At 43.5% G+C, this 19,139-nt stretch overlaps 1 protein-coding gene across 7 annotated transcripts in view; it reads left to right on the forward strand.

The window, feature by feature from the left end:
* EFCAB6 (EF-hand calcium binding domain 6) overlaps positions 1 to 19,139 on the forward strand; it is a 220,566-nt gene that overhangs the window by 13,779 nt on the left and 187,648 nt on the right. For 3 of the 7 annotated variants that reach the window (XM_082738840.1, XM_082738841.1, XM_082738845.1), the window contains exons 4-5: positions 4,006 to 4,154; positions 11,933 to 12,144. The exons of 3 other annotated variants lie outside the window; for them this stretch is intronic. In XM_082738840.1, the coding sequence (XP_082594966.1) occupies positions 4,006 to 4,154; positions 11,933 to 12,144 (361 nt within the window). Of the gene's footprint in view, positions 1 to 4,005; positions 4,155 to 11,932; positions 12,145 to 19,139 lie in introns of those variants that run through there. One more of the 7 variants, XM_082738844.1, reaches the window with a different exon arrangement.

Consider the following 19,139-nt stretch of genomic DNA (forward strand, 5'->3'; position numbering starts at 1 on the left):
GGGACTGCCCAAAGAGAGGTAGACCAGAGCACCAGCTGGTGTGTACTTCTTACACATTAAAGAAAAAATTCTGATTCATTTCTTGAACTCTGTAAACTTAAATTCTTAAAATCTAGGGCTTTAGAGCTAGTTTGATTCTTTATGCTGATATAGTGCCATGCACGTCCATCTGTTTTTGAATATTAAGTAATTACGCACTTACATTTAACCCTGAAGTCTACTAGGAGAAAATTCTTCACTAAAACTTCCTTGTAGAGCTAGAACTGGATACCTTTTATTTCCTTTTCTTACCTAATTGCTCAGCTAGAACCTTCAGTACAATGTCGAATGAAGTGGTGAGAACAGGCATCCTTGTTCCCCCTCATTTTAGGGGGAAGGCTCACTGCTTTTGTTCTTCTACCCTTCCGTGTGATACTGACTGTTGCTTTTTCACTGGTGCCTTTTGTTGGGTCAAGGAAGTTCCCTCCTATTCCTAGATTATTGAGTGTGTTTATCATGAAACAGTATAAGTTTTTGTGAAGTGCTTGTTCTACATCTATCGAGATGGTCATGTTTTCTCTTGATTGTCTTAATGTGGTGTATTATAGTGATTGGTTTTTATATGTTCAACCACCCTTGAGTTCCTGGGATAATCTTACCTGGCCATGACATCTAATTTTTTTACATGGTATTGGATTTCATTTGCAAGTATACTGTTGAAGATTTTTCCTATATTCCTAAGAAATATTGGTCTTTAACTTTCTTTTTTTCTGATGTCTCTGTCTGGATTTGGTAATACTGGCATCATAGAATGTGCTAGGAAGTGTTCCCTCTTACTCTTTTTTGGAAGAGTTTGTGAAGGATTGGTTGGTTTTACTTATTCTTCTTTAAATGTTTGGTAGAACTTAACCAGTGAGCCCATCTGGTCCTGGGCTTTTTTTTTTTGTGAAAGTTTTTGACTTCTAGTTTAATCTCTTTACTTGGTGTAGGTCTACTCAGATTTTCAGTTTCTTCTTCAGTCAGTTTCAATAGCTTGTAGCTTTCTAAGAATTTTTCTAGTTGGTGTAGACTAGCTGATTGGTGGGCATGTAATTGTTCATAGTATTCCCTTATCCCTTTTGTTTTGTGAGATCAGTAGTAATATTCTTTCTTTCATTACTGATTTTCGTACATTGAGTCTTTCTCACTTTTTTATTGGAGAGTCTAGGTAAAAATGTATCAGTTTGCCGATCTTTTCAAAGAACTACCTTTTCATTTTGTTGGTTTTCTCAATTTGATTTATTTCTGTTCTGATCTTTATTATTTCCTTTACTCTGTTTATATGGGATTAGTTTACTCTTATTTTCCTAGTTTCTTAGGGAAGGAGATTAAGTTATTACCTTGAGGTTTTCTTCCTTTTAAAAACACTATAGGCATTTACAACTATAAATTCCCCTCTAAGCACTACATTCCCTAATTTTTGGCATGTGTGCCTTTGTTTCTATCCACCCAAAAGTATTTGCTAATTTCAGTTGTGATTTCCCCCTCTTTGATCCTCTGGGTTAGTTAAGAGTATGCTATTTAATTTCAATATGTTTGTGAATTACTCAATTTCTTTCTGTGATGGATTTCTAATTTCATTCTAGTGTGGCTAGAGAACATACTTTGATTATTTCAATATTTTAAAATTTATCAGGACTTACTTTATGTCTTAACACATGATTTATCCTAAAGAATAGTCCATGCGCACTTTAGAAGAATGTATATTCTACCATTGCTGGGTGGGTGCTGGTTAAGTCTAATTGGTTTATGATGTTGTTCAGGTCCTCTGTTTCCTTGTTTATCTGAATAGTTGTTCTATCCACTTTAAAGAGTAGGCTTTGACATCTTCAGATGTTATTGCTCAAGTGTTTGTTTCTCAATAAGTTTTATTGTTTTTTGCTTCATGTAGATTGGGTCTCTGTTATCAGGTGTGCATGTGTTTATGTTACCTTATTTATTCTTTCTCTAATAGTTTTCTTTATGTAAATTTGCATTTCTGACATATCATTCTTCCTTTTCTTTCTTTTTTTTTTTTAAGATTTTATTTTATTTATTTATTTTACAGAGAGAGATCACAAGTAGGCAGAGAGGCAGGCAGAGAGAGAGGGGGAAGCAGGCTCCCCGCTGAACAGAGAGACCAATGCGGAACTCGATCCCAGCACTCTGAAATCATGACCTGAGCAGAAGGCAGAGGTTTAACCCACTGGGCACCCCAGTTCTTCCTTCTTTCTGAAGAATTAAAATTTTTTTTTTTTAAAAACAGGCCTGCTGGTGTCACATTTCCTCAGTTTTTGTTTGTCTAAGGAAGTATTTATTTGTCTTTAACTTTTGAAGGAAAATTTTGTTGGATATAGAATTCTAGATTGGTGCGGTTTTTTTCTTTCTATACTTTAGATATTTCACCCCACTCTTTCCTTGCTTTTATGGTTCCTAAAGATAAGAATGTATGGGCCTTTCTTTCTTTCTCTCTCCCCCCCCCTTTTTTTTTGCAAGTCTCAGAAATTCTTTGTTGGAAACTAGACACTTTAAATAACATGGTAATTTTTCAAATCATATTCGTTCCACTTTTCATGTTTTGGGTTTTGTTTACTGACCTTTCTAAACTAACTTTGTGAAGTCTGTATATTTTATGGTGGACAACCACTGAAGTGTCTGACTGGTTAATTGAGTGGTAAGCTCATGGCTGGACAGAGATTTCCTTAAATGGCTGCAAACAGTCATCTTCCAGGCTTTGCTGAGGGGCTGTTGGTGGGTGCTGGCACTTTCTTCAGTCCTCTGCCAGGGAGTTTACAACTCTTTCTTTGGCTTCACTTCCTGCTTGTGCAGAGCCTCAAGGTCAACCATAGGTGAGACTATAGGGCTGCTCAGTTCTTCCTGAGCACTCTCACTGCCCTCCGCATGTTAGTGGCTTTCTAGATTCTAAAGAATATGTGGGAGCTTCTCAGAGCCCCTGTGGACATCTCATTCCCCAGATTGCCCTTTAAGGTTTTTGGTCAGTCTGTTATTTGCTCCATATATTATCTTGTGTCTCAGGCAGCTAGAAGGTTTTGTTTTGTTTTAAGATTCATTTATTTGATAGTGAGAGACACAGCGAGGGAGGGAACCCAAGCAGGGAGAGTGGAAGAGGGAGAAGCAGGCTTCCCTCTGAGCAGGGAGCCTGATGTGGGGCTCAATCCCAGGACCCTGGGACCATGACCTGAGCTGAAGGCAGAGGCTCAACCGACTGAGCCACCCAGGTGCCCCAGCAGCTAGAAATTTAGACAATAGTCATGTCTGATTTTTTTTTTTTTTTCAACAAATGCCTTTCGATAGTTTCTGGTAATGGGGCTTGAAGGAGCTCCAGCCCTATTCTGCCCTTTCCAGTAATGGGCAGGCTGCTAGGTTTTTACTGGAATTGCAGGCTTTTGGTTTCAAGGCCACTCCTGATTTAGGGGCCAGGTCAGGGGGACAGGGGAGTTGAAATGCCACAGAACTTGATGTGTGTACTCAGGTTCTGCCATATTTCTTGACTAAGGGATCCCTAGATTATTTCAAACCTTTGGTTAATTTCCAGAGTTCTGAGAAAGTTGGTTCTGACCATTTTTGCCTGTTTTCTTAAAACTTTCACGGAGGAGAGGATTTCCAGAGGTTCTTACTGCGCCATTTTTGGTGCTATTGTCTGCTGCTCTGCCTCTGACAGTACTGGATATGCAGTGAGAGCGTGGAGAATCCAAACCTTCCACCCTCACTGCCCACTGAAGAAATGAGTCAGTGGTAGTCAAAATACTGATGAATTTTCCTATCTGAGAACTTCCTTATTTTCCCATCTTTGAAAACTATTGGATCTGCTAAAAACAGGTATAAAATCACGATTTTGTGTTTATTTTTGGAAGAGTTTTTGGAACATTGGCAAGAAGAACATTGAGAGCCTCTGGCTGTCCTTTCAGAAAGGGAATAGATAGGAGGTCGGCCACCTTCCTAATGTGTGCTTGAAGATAATGTAATCTGTTCTCTTTTATGTCACAGGGATTTAATGCACAAAATGGCAAATGTAACAGATTGGCATATTTCGTATCCTTACACACGGAAGTTCATGAATTTAAGACCTCACTCTTCACCATGTAGAGTGTATTCAAGGAACGGTTTCCAAAATATGCTTAGACCTTTCTCTTCGGGTGAGTATCATGAAGAAAATCCACCAACAGTAGGCTCTGTACAAAAGCTTCACCTCTCATTTAACCATAGGCGATAGAGCTACAAAGTAGATTCTGGTATTGTCCCTATGTTCTTGATGGGGAAACTGAGACAGAGGGTGATCAAACAACTTGCCCCAAAATTACATAGTTTTGAAGAGACAGGGTCAGGATTTGAGCCCAGACAGCGTGATTCCAAAACCCGTGGACATAGTACTGTGCTGTCTACTAGATCTCCTCACTTAGTTTTTCTTAATTAGTAGACATTTTTTTTGAGCAGTTTTAGGGTTACAGAGAGATGGAGCCAAGGAACAGAGAGTTCCTGTACACTCCTCACTCCCCACCCCCAGTGTCCCTCATTGTCAACATCTTGCATTATTGGTGACGTGCCGTTCTCACCGCAGATGAGCCAGTATCCGTCCATTGTCATTAACACAAGTCTGCCATCCACGGTAGAGTCTGTTCTTGGTGTTGCACTTTCTCTGCGTTCTGATAAACATTTACGGACACATTTCCAGCATTACAGTATCACACAGAATCATTTCACTGCCCTAAAAATCCCCTGTGTTCCACCTATCCATCCCTCCCTGCCCCTAGTCTGGGCAACCACTTGTCTTTTTACTGTCTCCATAGTTTGCCCTTCCAGAAGGTCCTAGAGCTAGAGTCATGCAGTATGTAGCCTTTTCAGATGGGCTTCTTTCCCTTAGCGGTGTGCAGTTAAGGCTCCTGCCTGTCTTCTCATGGTGTGATTGTCTACTTTTTAATCTCTGAGTGATATTCTCGTATATGGATGTACCACAGGTCGCTTATCTCTTCTGATAGAGAGTTTTTGGTTGCTCTCATGTTTTGGCAACCATGAATGAAACCTCAATAAGCATTTTCGTACAGGTTTTGGTGTGGATGTAAGTTTTAAACTCATTTGCATATCTCCATTTTAAAGCGCTAAAATTTAAGATAATTATTTCCGTGAAGTGTATGTCATTTCATCCCCCGCTTCCTCCTTTCCTGACCATCTTCTGAGCCCCAATATGTGACAAGAACTGTCACAGGTACTGAGGATAAAGAAATGGGTCCAGTAGAGGACCTGCCCTGGAGGCGCTCACAGTCTAGAGGTGGGATAAAGAACTTTAGTTGTGTGTTTGTCACACGAAGTGAACACGGTGGGCGTATACCCTGTGGTGCCAGGCAAGGATACACTGAATTCCGCCCTGTGATGGGGGCAGGCATTGCAGTCAAGTCTGTACTGGACACCGTGTTTCCTCACCGGGCGAGGCTTGAGTCACGCGGTCACAGCCATCTACCGGGGAGCCTGGAAATACAGACCTTGGGATGCCGGCCTGTCTCCCCGGATTTCAGGGTCTCTGGTTCTACAAGAGGAGGGGGGAATGGACAGTGGGGGCCGGCTAGCAGCTTCCAACACCATTCCGCAGGTCTGTGTGTACACTGGACTTCGGACACATCTCAGTTTCCCTTTTGTCCCTTAAGAGAAGTCCGGGGTGAAGCAGGATTGCTGGGTCAGAGCTGTTGCCACTGAGGCTCTCGAGGAGCGCCCCCACACTGCCCGGCAGAAGTTCGCGCCTGGGCAGCCCCAGGGGAACATTGGGACATGTTTGTCTCTAAGAATATTCTCAGTTACATCTTGTCCATTTGATATGCAAAGACAACATTCTGTTGTGATTCCATGTGCCTTTCTTTGACAGTCAGGGTAGCCACGGTCCTCTGGTGTGTCAACTTCCCGTCTGTCTTTTGTGAACAGCCTCACTGATATCCTTTGCCCGTTCACCTGCAGTGGGTCTTTCCAGGGCTTCATAGGTGCTCACTCTGTAGGGAAGATACTCCTCCGTCATCTGCCTTCTCGTGCCGTCGGCGTCTGTTTTCCCCTTTGTCATTTGCCTTCCATCCTTACTGATGGTAATTGTCAATACTGAATGATTTTTTCTTGTTTAAATGAAAAGTCTCCTAGCACCACCTGTCCCCCCAGAGGTGGTCAGTGGGAAGCGTTCGGCGGGTCTCTCTCTCATACCCGCACGTGTACGTGGAGGTGACGTATTTGTGTAACTCACGTATTAAGTAAGCATGTATCACAGGGTGAACCACAGATATGAGACCCCCTGTTTCCTTAAAAAAATTTTTTTTAAAATTTTATTTATTTGACAGAGACAGAGAGATCACAAGTAGGCAGAGAGGCAGACAGAGAGAGAGGAAGGGAAGCAGGCTCCCTGCTGAGCAGAGAGCCCAATGCGGGGCTTGATCCCAGGACCCTGAGATCATGACCTGAACCGAAGGCAGAGGCTTAACCCACTGAGCCACCCAGGAGCCCCTAAAATGTTTTTTGCTTTATGTTCAAACATGAAGAATTTTGGTTGACCCGACTTTCTATTCACCAGGCTTTTCTCCTATCACGTAGTCTGTCGTTAAGCAGATCAGACGAGCTTTTCGCTTCTGATACTGTATTTTTAATTTCTAGCCTTGCCGTGGGCTTTCAAAAACAGTTTGCTTTTCTCTGCTGAAATCCCCCCTACATGCTGCGTGTTGTCAAGTTTTCCTGTAATCTCTTGAATGTGTTTACCGTTCCTGCCTTAAATACCTGATCATTTCTCCATCTGTTCTCTCTCCCGATCTTCTGTTTTCTGCTGTTGATTAGGTCACCTTTTCTCATTTCATTTGTCTTACAATTTTAAAAAAGACTGAACAGCAGATATTAGTGTGAAGCCCAGTGGAAAGAGAAGTGACTGGTCAGGCCAGGAAAGGGAGCGCCTCTTCTCTCTGGCTCCCTGTGAGCTGGCCGGGCGCAGGCTCGTCTCGGACCGAGCTGTGTCCAGACGTGGTTGCGGTTGCCCCTGGTTTCCAATAATTCTCTTCAGCAGGTCTTGACATCTGAGCCCGGCTGAGATTTCAGGACTTTCTACTTCTTTACAGCCCCCCTGCTGGTTTTGGAGGATTTCTGGGGGGTTCTCTTTGTCCTCCAGAGGCCTGTCTTTGCCCTGCTGCCTTACCCCGAGGCCACAGTGGGCCACTGAGATGCGCTCTGGGAACGCCCGGGGTCCTTAGAGGGCCTCGGCTCCATCCTCCCCTCCGCCCATCCTTAGCCTTCGGTGAACAGCTTACACTCCCGTATGGGCCTGCCCTCCTGGGGCCACATCACGCAGCTCTGTGCCTCGCCCCCAGCTCTGGTATGCCCCTTGAACCCCCACGGGAAGGCCCGAGAGGGCGGCCACCGACTCGCTCTGTGATTGAGGCCCCGGCCTGCGAACCCATCACACCTGTTCACCTGTGGTCACCAAGCAGCATGTTCTTTTTTCCTCCCCTCAGTCCGGAATGGATGTGCTTTACTTCCTCTGACTCTGCAAGGATAAAAGCGTCCTGGGTCCTTCCTCTCTGAGGAACGCCTTGTCCTCTTTGGAATTTAGGTTCTTTGCACCCCTCAGTTCTCTCCGTGGATTTGAAAACTATATAGTTTAGCTCATCCGACTTGTTCTCATCCTGAGGATGAGAGTGACAGTCTGTTGTGACTTTGTATATTCTAAACGGATGTAGACAATTTTGTTAAATTGCCCTCCAGGAAGATTTTATCAGTTTCTACTCCCACCAGCGGGTTATGCAAGTTCGGTTAGTGCTTTCATTTTAAAAAATCTGGGAAGGTGCATTAGGCACGTGAAAGAACAAGTTTTTCCTTCAAATGTCACCGAGTGTCAAACAATATTTCTGATACATTTAAAGTAGAGTTATTGATTGCAAAGATGGGGCTTCTTGGAAGGCAACTAAAAGTACACCAGAGGAGTCTGAAAACAGATTTCCGGGTGGACTTGACAGGAGCGCCCAGCCCCTCACCCACAACCCTGGAAGCAGGAGGAGCAGCTCTGGGCTGGGTCAGCAGAGGGAGAAATCTTGTTCCCCAGCCCAAATGTGGAATCAGGCGGTTCCTCCCTATGGATCAGCAGCTTCTGAGAGCCCAGCGACAGTCAGAAATGGAGAGGGGAGCATGGCAGGACCCCTGGGAGTCTTGTGGGGGATGTCAGACTCTCCTCTCCCCGAGCTGTGTGCTTAGTCCTCTCCCCCTCATCAGCCCTCTCCCAGGTGAACTGCTGCTTCCACATCCCTACGAACCATGGGTAACCAAAATGAGAGCCCCGTTCGGACTTGCCTCCTGAGCTCCAGATCAGATCTCCAGTGGCGTAGCAGACCTCCCTGCTTGGATGCGCCATCTGCTGGACGTCTCAGACATGGGCCCGCCAACCCGATCCCTTGATTCCTGGGGTTCTCCGTCTCAGTAAATGGCACCATCATCTACGTAGTGTTTCCGCCCAGCCCCCAGTTAGCCTTGGTTTCCTCCTGCCTCGCCCCTGCTGAGCCAGCCAGTCAGCAAAACCTCGTCTGCTCTGGGTCTAGACTGCCTAATCTGTCTGCTCCCCAACACCTTGCACCCAGGGCTACCCCCTGATTTAGGCCACAGTCAAGTCTTCTTGGACCCTGGGAATTGCCTCCTCTCTGGGCCTCTGTTCTCATTTCTTGCGCCTCTAGAATCTACTCTCTATTTAGCAGCTCGAGTGATTTGTGAACACAGTATATGTTAGAGGCGATCACTGCCGTGCTTCAACTCTCCAGAGCCTTCCTGTTGCACGTGGAAACCCCGGTCCGTGTGCAAGCGTGGAAGCGTCACCTGTCCCGATCTCAGCAGTTTCTGCCCTCCATCTCACGCAACACACATGTGCTCTGTCCACCCTGGCATTTTGCTGTTCTGGGTACATCAAGCTCATTGCGGCTCAGGGACCCTTTACCTGTTGCTGTGTCCCCTCCAGCTCCCCGTCTGGCTGGCTCATTCTATCATTTTGGTTCAGCTCATCAAGCACCTCGAGAGGACTTCCCTGACTTCACCTAAAACAGCTCCCGCCTCTCTCTACCCCGTTCTTTCTTACTGTCCTATAATAGCTACCACTACCTTTATTCATTTATTTGTCATCTGCTTCTCCCCTGCAGATTCTAAGCTTTGTAACGGCGGATCTCACCTGTCTTATTCACTCTAGTCCTTCAGTGCCTAGAGCAGTGGCTGAAATAAGATGGAAGCTCAGTAAATATTTTTTGAATGAATGAATTCTGCGTTCTTAAAAGTCAGTGTTTCATGGGGCTCCCTTCTTTTCCAGTGTGGCATGTGTCCCCCATGGCTTCCACGTGGCTGGTTTCCACACCTACCCCTCCAGCGCCCCCCATTTCTGATCTCCAGATTTATACATTCACCTTCTAAATGGACAGCCCTACTTAGAGATCACAGCCTGAATTCATTAACTTTCCCACAAACTTGTTTCTTTCCCGTTCCTGCTATTAATTGCTGTATCTGAACTCCTCCACACACAGAGGCTTGGAATCGTGTGTTTTGCTCTCAGATCTGCAGTGTGAGCAGGTCACAGGGACAGCTTGTATGTGTTCTAGGTGGTTCCATGGGGGAGGTGCGAAGGCAGCAGGTAACGACCCCTGGGGCTGGAGTCATCAGAAGGCTGGCTCCCTCTGTGGGGCTGGAACTTCATCTAGGGTGTTGGCCAGACACTTACCTGTGGCCTCTCTGCATGACTTCTTGACTTCCTCAAGGAATGGAGATCTCTTAAGATCTTAAGATCTCTTAAGTATCTCTTAAGGACGAGGCACAAGCTGTGGCGCCTTTTGTGACCTCATCTTGGAAATCACATAGGATCATTCTGCCCTAGCTACAGGCCCACCCAGATTCAAGGGGAAGGAGTATTGCCCCACGTTTAGATGGGAGGAGTGTTAGGCTGGCATTGTAGGAAAAGTCCGTGTTTGGGATCTTGTGGCAGTCATCTTGGAAAATGCCATCTGCTGTGGCCTGCAGCCTTCCCTTTCTAAGCAAAGGGTGTCACCACCCACCCAGCCGCTCACACCGCATACAGGAGGTTTATCTTCTTCCACTACCTCACCCTGCATGTGAGGAATGGAGGTTCTCTGGACTCTACCTGGTCTATTTCAACTTCTGTTTTATTCACCCCTACTTTACCCTCCATGCCCACCACGGTAGTGTAGACATCCATTAAGACACACTTGAGCAGGCTGCAGTTCATGTCGCCTTACCGCCACTGCCCTTCCCTTTCTGTCCCTCCTACATGTGATATCAGAGTGCAGTTTAAGAGTGAAGATTAGGGGGCGCCTGGGTGGCTCAGTGGGTTAAAGCTTCTGCCTTTGGCTCGGGTCATGATTCCGGGGTCCTGGGATTGAGCCCCGCATCGGGCTCTCTGCTCCACGGGGAGCCTGCTTCCCTTCCTCTTTCTCTGCCTGCCTCCCTGCCTACTTGTGAGCTCTTTCCCTGTCAAATGCATAAATAAAATCTTAAAAAAAAAAAAAAGAATGACAATTAGGTGATGGCATTCTCTTGATGGAAGTCCCACCTTGATGCCCCATGGCCAGAGTGCAAAGCTAGACAGGAGCACCAGGGATATGGCTCCTGCTGACTTGCCGTCTCATCGCCAAAGCTGATGCCTCCTCTGCATCTCCCTTCCCGCTTTGCCTCGACAGACTGTCTTCCCCAGCACGCCCACTTCCAACCCCTCTTATTCTCGGGAATACCCAAGTTCTAGTTGAAGTAGCACTTCTTCCTTCCAGGCAGCTTTTCCTGAGACCTTCAGTCTGTCACCCCAGACCAGCCACTGTCTTTTCTCTACTGTGTTCTGGTCATATACGCCCCTCCCCGGTAATGCAGTGGGCCTTGTGAGTGAAAGGCATCCCCTGCACCTGGGGGGGGCCTCAGTGAGCATCAGGGAAGACAAACATTGGTGACAGCTTATGCCTGAAAGGTCCAATACCTCGGTAAGAAATTCTCATTTGAAAGGAAGTAATTGCAATCATCCTTCCCTAGCTCCTGCTTGTGAATGAGTTTATAAAAGATGAAACTGTTGAAGACATTTAATACACATCCAGAATTTACTACGTAAGACAGAGCTACTAAATAAACTGTGGTCACCAAGCCTTTGCAATCTCATAAATAGAAGAGATTTATCAAACTACCTGTATTTTTAGCCTCCTCTTTCTCTGGTAGGTTATAAAATATCAAAAGGGAGTAATCACATATCCCTGCCTATGAAACTGGTCCTTACCGTGAGTTGATTTGTAGTTACTGTGTTTCCTTGTTTCTATGGCTCTTTCGTCTTAGACAGAGGGGAGGGAGGCTGAGGTGTATCAGCTTTCCTCTGGTGACACGGGGACCCCGGGACCTACAGCACCATGGCCCCACTCAGCTGCTTTTCCTCCCAGGAGGTGCAGAACTTCTGGAAGCTTATTTGGTGCCTTTTAACATTCTCCCGTTACCTCTCAGGGGCTAGCCATTCTCATCTCTTCCTTGTCTTAGAAAGGGAAATGATCTAGATTAAGAATTACATATCTTCCCCTCAGAAATTGGCAAGGGGATAGAAAGTGAATATGATATTTTAAAGATTTATTTGAAATGATATTGTTCATAACTGAATTTTATTCCAAAATCCATGTTCCTTGCTAGTCATGACACATGTCCTGTGTAGGGAGGATTATCTTTGCTCTATTTTTCCTTTTTACCATCATTACTCTCATTTTACATGGACCAGATTTCAGAGGTAAAAAATGACTGCAGACTTGCCATCACAAGTCGTGCAATGCTTAGACGCGTCAAGCGAAGTACCGTAGAAGAGCGTTTTGGAAGTTTGTTGGATTCTAGTCCGCAGCGAAGTGATTTTTGGGATCTTTGCCTTAAGCACGTCTAACAAACATCTCTATCTCTCTCATAGCCACAGCTATTGCAAATCCAATACTGTCCTTCTTAGATGTTAAACGGATTTTGTTTCAAAAAATCACCGATAAAGGAGATGAGTTGAAAAAAGCCTTTGAGCTGCTCGACACCAGTCACAACATGACGGTGTCAAAGAATGAACTGAGAAGAATTATCACAACCTTCCTGATGCCTCTCACTAGAGAGCAGTTTCAGGATGTCCTGGCTCAGGTACAGTATGCACAGCGACTTAGAATAATAACCCAGCTATGGGGGCGCCTGGGGGGCTCAGTCGGTTAAGTGTCTGACTCTTGATTTCAGCTCAGGTCATGATCTCAGGATCCTGGGATAGAGCCCCCCCCCCCCGGGGGGGGGCTATGCTCAGCAGGGAGCCTGCTTGAGATTGTCTCTCTCTCTGCCCCACCCCTGCTCTTCCTCCCACTAAAAAAAAACCCAGCTATGGACAAGTTGGAGTTAGTTACTGGAGTGTGAAATCCGTTCTGGCTTTCCCCCTCGGCCGTTCCAAGTGAGCAGATAAAGTTTTATTTATTTTTCACAATTCAGTGAAATTCTGGAAGATGTGGGATGATCAGCATAAGTGTGGGTCCTGTTTTGTGTGGAGTACTGGTATGGCTGCTTGCTTTCATTTTTAAGGCTTCCATATAAAAGTAGTTGGTCGGCTTCTATTTTGGAACTTAGTATTTTGGCATTTGTAGCCAGTGGTTATTGAGCACCTACTGTATGCTGGGCCCAATGCAGAGTATACAGACATGGGCCTGACCCTGAGGGCGTCCTGGTCCAGTGAGACATGTTTGGAAGTGTTGGTAAGCGTGGGTGTTAGCCGATGGGGAGCTATCTAAAAATGGGGTGGTGGTCCAGGAAGGCTTTGGGGGACGAAGGGATGTATTTAGTCGAGTTTTGACCGAGGGGTGGGTATTAGCCGGATGAAGGAAGAATGGAAGGGCATTGAAGGCAGAGAGAGTAATAGTGCAAGTGACACTTGAATGCCTGCATCAGCGCGGTGGGAACTGGGTAGTTTGTACCTAAAGCGAGGGGATATGTGTCAGGTGGATAAAGGGGCCAGTCTTGAAAAGGCCGATCTCAAAGAGTTTGGCCTCTGTCCTAGAAGCTGTAGGGGGCACACACTTGTACACACACACACACACACACACACATCACACACACGCATGCACTCAGACACAGAAATCAGCGTATTTTTACTCATTCATTGCTTCTTAATCCGTCTGGCATTTCATAGTATTTAAAAGTCTGTTTCCTTCTAGAATTTGGTGACTGCCTCAACCCAACCCAGGTTCCTTACTTTTATAACACAGCCGTTACGTGTCAGGAAAACGAACAGCCCAGGGAATTTCAGGTATTCCTGAATTCCGGTCAACCTCAGGGACTGGCGCGCTCCTTCCTTTCACTGATTTAAGAAAGAAATATTTGTAGACCTCTTTGTTGTTTTTTCTTGAGCATACCATGGTGCTGGTTCAAGGATTTATCTTCCTTTAATTTGCTTTTTTACTGAATTTGAGATTTGTAGCCATTATTTTTATATATTTATTTTATTTCATCCTCCCTGAGACATTTTGATATTGTCCTTAGGCCCCTGAGGATCTGTTCGTTTTTTCAATCTTTTCTTTCTGTTTTTCAGATTGGATATTATCTATTGATCTGTCTTCAATTTCATTGATTCCTTCTTTGCGTCTCTGTTCTGCCATTAAGCTCATTCAGTGAATATTTAATATTAGATGTAGTGTTTTTCAGTTCTAGAATTCCCATTTGGTTCTATTTTATAATTTCCATTCATCTGCTCACATTTCCTGTTTTTTCTTCAATTTTGAGCATATTTCTTTTTAACTCATTAAGAATTGTTAAAATAGCTGCTTTAAAGTCCTTGAATGATAATTCTAATATCTGGGTTGTCTCAGGGTTGGGTTGCATTGATTTTTTATTTTTCCTTTTAACAGGCAAGAGTCACATTTTTCTGGTTCCTCATATTCGAGTATATTTGGATTATATCCCAGACCAGTGCTGTCTAATGGAAATATAACACGAGGGCCACCTGGTGCTAGCACAGTCAGCAGAGCGTGTGACACTTGATCTCGGGGCTGTGAGTTTGAGCCCCATGTTGGGTGTCAAGATTACTTAAAATCTAAAAAGAAAAGAAGTGTAGTGTGACTCACATTTATAAGTTAAAATTTTCCAGTAGTCACATGAAGAAAATTAAAAAGAATTAATTTGAATAATATTTTATTTAAGCAATATAGCCAAACTATTACCCAATTTCAACGTGTTACCACTATTAAAAATTGACAATAAGTTATCTTGTGTTCTTTTCTGTGTACTAAGTCTTCAAAACCAGATGCATAATTTACAGTTGACTTTGGCTCACAGTGGAAATACTTGATGTCTATTTAGATTTCATAAAATATGTATAATTAAAATGCTAGATTGACATACTGAGTCATTCCAAACATACTTAAAACTTTTCCAATCGCTGAATTTATTTAAAAATGTAAATTAATTAACAACGACCAAAGAAAAATCCAGTTCATTATTTGCCCTAGCCACACTTTAAGGGCTTGACAACCACATGTGACTGTGGCAGCATGTTAGACGGTACAGGGCTAAACAGTACTAATTCAGTACTGCGGAGACTAGATTCTGTTACATTCCTCTGAAGACTGTTGACGCTTCTGCTTCAGCACGAATTAACCTGCAAACCTTGCCTCACCTGTGGTGAGCAGTTGCTAGCATCTCATTGGCTCTTTTGTCTCTAGGTGGGTCTTTTTTTAGTCTAACCTGTATACACCTGCTTTGGGCATCTGCTGGAAACTTGGACAGAATTTATACCCAGAAAGTGGGTCTCCTTCTCTGTCTCTCTGATTGGAGATTTCATTCACATCCTTAGTAACTATGCTTGCTTTGGGTTTTGCGTACCAGTTCTTCAGGCCAGAGAGACGATAGGTTTTCTTTTGGGATTTTAGCCGCTCTGTGCTGGCGAGTGACTGGCTTCCTCTCAGGCTCAAAGCCATGAAGAACAGGAAACTCCCTCCATACTCATCTCTTCTTCTGTGTTTTGAATTTCTCCAAAGTCTTCCTGTTTTTGTTCACTCTCCAGGGCCTTTAGATAGTTATTATTATTTTGTATTTACCAGAATTTAGAGTTGTTTTCTGTAGAAGTGGTCTGTTATGAGCTGTCTCTACCACAGCTGCTTCTGCTAATCATTTTTAAAAAGCAACCACAAAGTTACAGAGAGGTTGGAAGTTTGTTGGGAAGAACAAATTTTTTCCCTGAAACATTTGGGAGTAAAGTGGCTCCATCACACCAAATATCTCAGTGTATGTGTCCCTCAGACAAGGATCATGTTCTACATGACTACAGCCTGACCATTAAAACATGGATGTTAATATGAACTCACTGCTACCATCTCAGCCCTGGGACCCAACCTGGTTTTGCCAGTCGTTCCATGCATGTCTTGTAATGATCCAGGTCAGAACATGAACTCCAAGTGCCCTTCAGTCTAGAGCAGTTCCCAGCCTTTCCTTAGCTTTCCTGACCTTAACCACTCTGAAGATTGCAGAGGGTAGCATGTCCCTTGCTTGAGTTTATCTGATGGTTTCTGATGTTTATCGGATGATTGGGTCCAGGCTTGCATCTTGGGCGGGAGGATCACAGAAATGCTGTATTCTTCTCATGGCAACACTTCGGGTTGCACACACTCGTAGTTTGTCCCATGAAAGCTCATGTTGGCTTTGGCCACTTGATTAAGGTGGGATCTGTCAAGCTTTCTCCCGGTAAGGCACTGATTACCCACTTTGCAATTAATAAGCATCTTGTGGAGAAAATTTGCAACTATGTAAATATCCCATTCCTTACCAGGCTTTTAATATTCATTTGTTATTTTTATGTTTTCAGGGACTCAAGATTACCTATTTGATTAAATAGTTATGCTCCGTTGTGTTAATTATGTATTTTGATTTTTAAATTGTCTCTAATGTGGCCAGTAGGAGCCCCTTCAAGCTGGTTTACATGTACTTTTGACATGCCCCCCTCATTCTTGGAGCACTTCCTTGCTTTCTGATATAAGATATTCCAAACTCATCTGTTCTTTCCCTGCTTTGGTCCTGAAACCAGCCATTTCTCCAGAAAGCTCTGGTTCCTTTCAATGGAAAGATAATCAGAGTCCAGAATCTGGGCACTGGGGCTGCCCATTGCCATTGGGATGGCACTCCAAGCCTCTCTCATTGGGCAGAGTTCCAGGGGATACGTCCCCACCCCAATATAAATGTACATTTGTGTCTACATTTCTCTATCAGCTTCTCCATGTATTGAAAACTGTGAGTTCACACCAGTACTGCCAGTTCTAATCCTGTACTTCAAGGTTCTTTCCAATTTTCTTGCTTTTCATATTTGTAATTATCTATTCAGACAATGAGAAACTTGGCTTCTATTATTCTTAATATATTTACTTATTTGATCTGTCTCCCTGGTATGTGATCATCTTCCATCCCCAGTGCTCTACCCGCCATGTGGTTGCTGTCTTCACCCGACTTTGGTCCATCCCACTCTGGACTCCCATGCCTCCCCCCAGCATGGCGGACTCTGTTTTCCTTTGTTGTGTCAGACTTAAGGATCTATTAGGGGACAGGAAAGAAGGGAAGAGGAAATAAAGGGGAAGAGCTTTTCTCCTTTTTCAAAAAGGTTTCCCATTTCTTCACTTTAAAAATTTCACAAATAATACATATTAATGATTTCACATGTCACTTTTTTTACTGTAGCTATATTTTTATTAGAAATTTTGTTAAGATATAATTTTACATAATAAAATTCATTTCAAAATGTATAAGTTATTGGTTTTTATACATTCTGGGTTGGGAAACCATCTCTATGTCCAGAACATTTTCATCACCCCCCAAAAGAAACCCCACACTTGTTAATAGTCACTCCCCATTTCCCGTGCCCCTAGTCCCTGATAACCATGAATAGACTTTCTGCCACAATAGATCTGCCTCTTCTTGACATTTCATATAATGGAATACTACAATACATAGTCTTTTGGGTCTGGCTTCTCTCACTTAGCATTGTGTGTTCAAAGCTCATCTATGTTGTAGCATAAATCAGTGCTTCCTTCCTTTTCATGGCGGAATCACATTCCGTTACATGCCTAGACCGCCTTTGGTGTTGATGGACCTCTGGGTTATTTCTCCTTTTTGACTTTTGTGAATAATGTTGCTATGAAAATTCATGTACAAGTTTTTGTGTGGACAGGGGTTTTCATTTCTCTAAGGTACATACCTAGGAGTGGAAATTGTTGTGTCCTATGGTAGGTAATATTCTCTCTGAGTTTTTATTTAAATTCCAAATGGTTAACATACAGCATAGTATTAGTCCCAGGTGTGCAATTTAGTGATTCAGCACTGACACACAACACCCGCTGCTCATCACAAGTGCTCCCTTTAATCCCCATCACCTGTTTCCCCATCCCCATCCCTCACCCACCTGCCCTCTAGTAGCCATCAGTTTGTTCTTTAGAGTTAAGAGTTGGTTTCTTGGTTGGTCTCTCCCCACCCCGCCTCCATTGCTTCTTTGTTTTGTTCCTTAAATTCCACATAGGAGTGAAATCATATGGTGTTTGTCTTTCTCTGATTGACTTATTTCACTCAGAGTAATACTTTCTAGCTCCATCCATGTTGGTACAAAGGGCAAGATTTCATTCTTTTTTTTGATGGCTGAGTACTAGTACATCGTGTGTGTGTGTGTGTATACATACCACATCTTTATCCATTCGTCAACCCCTGGATACTTAATTTCCATAATTTGACAGGTAATGCTGCTATAAACATCAGAGCACATTTATCCCTTAAAATAAGTATTTTTGTATCCCTTGGGTAAATACCTAGTCGCAATTTCTGGGTCATGAGATAGTTCTATTTTTAGCTTTTTGGGGAACCTCCTCACTGTTTTCCACAGTGGCTGCACCAGTTTGGATTCCCACCAACAGTGCACAAAGGTTCCCGCTTTCTCCACATCTTCGCCAACACCTGTTGTTTCTTGTGTTGATTTTAGCCATTCTGACAGGTGTGAGGTGATACCTCACTGTGGTTTTGATTTGCATGTCCCTGATGATGAGTGCAACTGGTAATGTTCTCTTGCTTTTAAAGAACATTTGTCCTTGCAAACATTGCATCAGTTTCCTCATAAGCTTGATTTAACTGATACTTTATTTATACCAAATGGAGAGTTAAGATATTTTTCCTGCTAATGTCTCCCTATATTCATGATCTAATGTTAATTTAAAATTTTGACAATCTTCCCAAGCTAATCAACTATGCAGGAAGAGGAAAAGTACAGAAAATGTGAAATGTGTATCCGTTTTTAAAAGCTACATCTGTTTTTAAAAGAAGTCACTGAGAACTGTAGAGCCTCAAAGACTTTAAAAAACAGGTCCTAGTAGTCTGAAATAATAAGCATGAATTTTCTAGAACCTGGAGCTCCTGTGACCTGTGAGTAAACCAAGGAGGCTGGAATGTGGTGCATTTTCAGGAGGCTGAGTTTGCAGGAATGAAAGGCAGGGTTTCTCTTTCCAGTAGCTGGAGTTCACAGTGTCTGTGTGTGACTTCTAGATCTTTTACCAACAAATTCCTTTCCAATAGTGTACATAAGCCTAATTGGAAACCTATAAAACTGGTAAAACACTTCATGGGAATTTCACACTTTAAATTAGAAAAGAACTTTCCAATTATAGTGAATTCACTTTAGCTTTAATTTTATTTTAAGAACCATGTCAAAAATGCTTGAATGTCAGAGTGTTTTGATGATTGATCAGGGCGCAAATGATGTGGCATCGCTTGTAATCCACCCCATACCTTAGTTTCCATTCATGGTAACGTGAATTTTTTAAAAAATGTGGCTTCGGCCTCTGAATGTTAATAAAAATTTTATAAAAGGAGCTGAATTGGCAAAGAGATTCCAGAGAAGAAAAGCAGAGTTGTGTTCTGGTCCCCGTGGTTGTGCTGGGCTGGGGAAAGAGATGTCTTTGAAGACACTTGTCAACACGATGGATGCGGATTTAAACACTGGCCCCCTCCACCCCAGTCTCAGAATTTGCTTTTAGTGATTTCTCTTTGGACAGTTATGATTTTTTAAAAGATTTTTATTTATTTATTTGACAGATTAAAGTAGGCAGAGAGGCAGGCGGAAAGAGAGAGGAAGCTGA

This window comes from Mustela nivalis (genome assembly GCF_964662115.1).
Source record: "Mustela nivalis genome assembly, chromosome: 7".
Classification (NCBI taxonomy): Eukaryota; Metazoa; Chordata; class Mammalia; order Carnivora; family Mustelidae; genus Mustela; species Mustela nivalis.